The sequence below is a fragment of the Antrostomus carolinensis genome, unplaced genomic scaffold (assembly GCF_000700745.2).
Source record: "Antrostomus carolinensis isolate BGI_N321 unplaced genomic scaffold, ASM70074v2 scaffold24213, whole genome shotgun sequence".
Lineage (NCBI taxonomy): Eukaryota > Metazoa > Chordata > Aves > Caprimulgiformes > Caprimulgidae > Antrostomus > Antrostomus carolinensis.
The window spans coordinates 1-3,535 of NW_010304831.1; the positions used below are offsets into that span (position 1 = coordinate 1).

Sequence of the window (3,535 nt, forward strand, 5' to 3'; positions counted from 1 at the left end):
ACCCCCACTCAGCCTCTCCCCACTTATTTTTATCCCATTTCAACCTCTCCCCATCTATTTTTTCCCTTTTTAACCTCTCCCCACTTATTTTTTTCCCTTTTTTCCCTTTTCAGACTTATTTTTTCCACTTTTCAACCCCCACTCAGCCTCTCCCCACTCATTTTTTCCCCTTTTCAACCTCTCCCCACTCATTTTTTCCCCTTTTCAACCTCTCCCCACTTATTTTTTCCCCATTTCAACCTCTCCCCACTTATTTTTTCCCCATTTCAACCTCTCCCCTCTTATTTTTTCCCCTTTTCAACCTCTTCCAACCTCTTTTTTCCCCATTTCAACCTCTCCCCACCTCTTTTTTCCCCATTTCAACCCCCACCCCTCCTCTCCCCACACAACTACAACTGTTCTGATTGATTTTTGTCCCCCTTTGCCTTTTCCTTTCCAGGGTGCCTCAGCTTTATTCGACATGATCGAATATTACGAGTCAGCAACTCACCTCAACATCTCTTTTAACAAACACATCGGGACCCGAGGTTGGCAGGCAGCTGCCCACATGATGAGGAAGGTTTGTGTTCATTCACAATTGATTTTTCACACCCATTTTAACCCCCCTTTTTTTATTGCACGATACTGAAATTCACTCATTCACCCATTTCCCGTCACTGTAAATGTGGTTTTTTTGTGTGTTCACCTCTTTGGAAAATCATTTAATTCAGAAATAACTGATTAAAACCAAAAAGCAGGGGGGAAAAAATAATAAATAAATCAACTTTTCCACTTAACAGTGAAGCAGAGAAAATGGAAATGCCAATCCCAATAACAACAATGCAAATAAAAAAGAGCAGGTTATTCTTCGCGCCGCGCTTGGCGGGTCAACCTCTCGTCTAAGGTGCTCATTAATTATCCAACAGGATGATTAATGCCACTGTTTGGTTTTACCAGGGCTAATTAACCTCATTGTTTTTAAATTTACTCCAAAAGCCAAGCTCAGAGGAGGTGACACCTCATGCTCCTCGCTCGGGGCGCGGCGTAAAAAACCACCCTCCATCCTTTAATTACCTCTCGACCTGTTAATTAGCATTTTGGTGTCGCCCAACCTCCCCCCCCTGCTGTGTTGCTTAATTTTAATTGGGAAAATTAATTGGGGTGCCTGGTATAACGTTTCCCCTCCGTGGAGATGTTGTGATGGGGGCTGGTTTTAGGAATCAGTAGGGAAGTCAAAGGTCACCGCGCGGCGCTGGCCGAGCCCGTCGCGATGCTTTAAAATTGGGTGGGGTGAAAGGAGCTCGAGACACTTTTTAGGGATGATTTGTCATTTCTGGGTGGAAAAATGAAATGAGGGAGAATCCAGAGGGGTGAAAAGGTTTTATTTTAACTCAGAAAATGGTAAATCAGCCAAGCAGAGGTTGGCAGTGTGCTGTGGATCTCGAGCAAGTGTGTGCAAAGCTGGAGAAGGGGTTTAGGGCTCCGGGGCAAACCCCAGACAAGGGACATGGTGTCACCCCAAAACCCCCAGAGCTCAGGGCAGCTCCATCCTCAGGTGTGTAAGGATGAGGGAAGCTTTTCTTTGGAGAACACAGTGCTCCTGTGGCACCTGAAGCTCATCCTCCCCGGTGCTGTAGCTTGAGGGTGACGGCAGGGTCGGCGCCGAGGCGATTCCCCAGGAAATAAAACATTTTCTCTGAATATTCAGATCTTTCAAGCGTGGAGCTGGGTGTGAGCTGCCCTGGTGTTACCTCAGCAGCTCCTTTTGGTTCTTTATCTCTTCTCAGAAGCCCAAAATGATGGTTGAGATGAGTGTAAATCATCCCAGGAGCTCTTACCTGAGCGACCCCGCAGGCAGCGGCGCTGGCTGGGATGTCACACGGCTCGTGGAATCATTTGGCTTTAAATTTAACCTAGAGAAACCAACCAAAAACACCCACCAAACCCCATCAGCCGAGGTTGTGAGGAGCTGAGCACTGATCCCACTCGTGTTTCCTTCCCAGACAAACTGCCTGCAGTACCTGGATGCCAGAAACACTCCCTTGCTGGACCACTCGGCTCCCTTCGTGGCCCGCGCCCTGCGGATCAGCAGCAGCCTGGTTGTCCTGCACCTGGAGAACACCAGCCTCTCGGGACGGCCCCTCATGCTGCTGGGTGAGTTCCTGGAGAGCCAGCACCAAGCTGGGGCATCCACAGCACCCACTTGTCTCCCAAAACACGGTGGGATACCCGAGCACACTGGGATCGCCGTGCTGGTGATGTATGGTGAGGTCTCAGGGTGGTTGATGCTGGTGTTGGCAGCGTGGCAGCACTGGTATCTGTCCCAGGTTGGGTGATCTCCCCTCGTTAAGCTAATGAATTAGTTACCTAGATATTAGGAAGAAATTTTTCACCCAGAGGGTGGTCAGACAGTGTCCCAGGTTGGCCAGAGAAGCTGTGGCTGCTCCTCCCTGGAAGTGTTGGAGGCCAGGTTGGATGAGGCTTTGAGCAACCTGGATGAAGATGATCCAAGAGCTGCAGCATCTCTCTGGTGAAGAAAGGTTGAGGGAACTGGGCTTGTTGAGCTTGGAGAAGAGAAGGTTCTGGAGAGACCTCACTGTGACCTTCCAGTGCCTGAAGGGAGCTGAGGAACAGGAGGAGAACGACTGTTTCCATGGGCAGATGGTGATGGGACAAGGGGAGATGGTTTGAAACGGAGAGTGTAGAGATTGAGGTTGTATATGAGGAGGAAATTTCTCGCCCAGAGGGTGGTGAGACCCTGGCCCAGGTTGTCCAGAGAAGCTGTGGCTGCTCCTCCCTGGAAGTGTTTGTGGCCAGGTTGGATGAGGCTTTGAGCAACCTGGTCTAGTGGAAGGTGTCCCTGCTGCTGGCAGGGGGGTTGGGACTGGATGAGCTTTGAGATCCTTCCCAACCCAAACCAGTCTGGGATTCTATGAGTTAGTGATAAATCACGGCCAAGCCGGAGCCACCGGCGGTGCTGGCGAAGCCGCGTGTCCCACTTGAGTTGTGACACCAGCTCCAGTCACCAGTGAAACCCCTTTTGTGCCACCACGAGCTGCTGCCACCTCCCTTTGCAGGCAGGAGGGTAAAAAAAGGGGCTCGTGGAGAATCCTGCTCCTGGCCAAACCCCTCGGAAACCCACCCAGGGGATTTCAGCTGTGGGTGCCCCCGAGCCCACATGTGCTGTGGAAGCTGTGACAGTGGGGACACCCCAACCAGCAACACCTCATCTCTGAGCTGTCCCAGCTCGGGGTGTGGGTTGAGGTGCTGGTTTCTCACCTTTCCAGCCACAGCTCTGAAGATGAACATGAACCTGCGGGAGCTTTACCTGGCTGATAACAAACTGAACGGGCTGCAGGACTCGGCTCAGCTCGGCAACCTGCTCAAATTCAACTGCTACATCCAGATCCTGGACCTGAGGAACAACCACATCTTGGACTCAGGTGAGGGATCCTCATTGCTTTTTTTAAGCAGAACCCCTAAATCCACAGAGTTTTCACCCAGTTTTAAGACAGGGATGAACTCCCACAAATGTTAGGGGAGCCCCTGAGCTGTG

At 50.7% G+C, this 3,535-nt stretch overlaps 1 protein-coding gene across 1 annotated transcript in view; it reads left to right on the top strand.

Annotated features, from left to right (window-relative positions):
- Positions 1-439: 439 nt before the first annotated feature.
- Positions 440-3,535, top strand: part of PPP1R37 (protein phosphatase 1 regulatory subunit 37) — a gene marked incomplete at both ends in the record, with an annotated part of 5,670 nt that continues 2,574 nt past the window's right edge. Inside the window, 3 exons of the mRNA XM_010164606.1 lie at positions 440-559; positions 1,983-2,133; positions 3,267-3,422. Coding sequence (XP_010162908.1) covers positions 440-559; positions 1,983-2,133; positions 3,267-3,422 — 427 coding nt within the window. The remainder of the gene's footprint in view (positions 560-1,982; positions 2,134-3,266; positions 3,423-3,535) is intronic.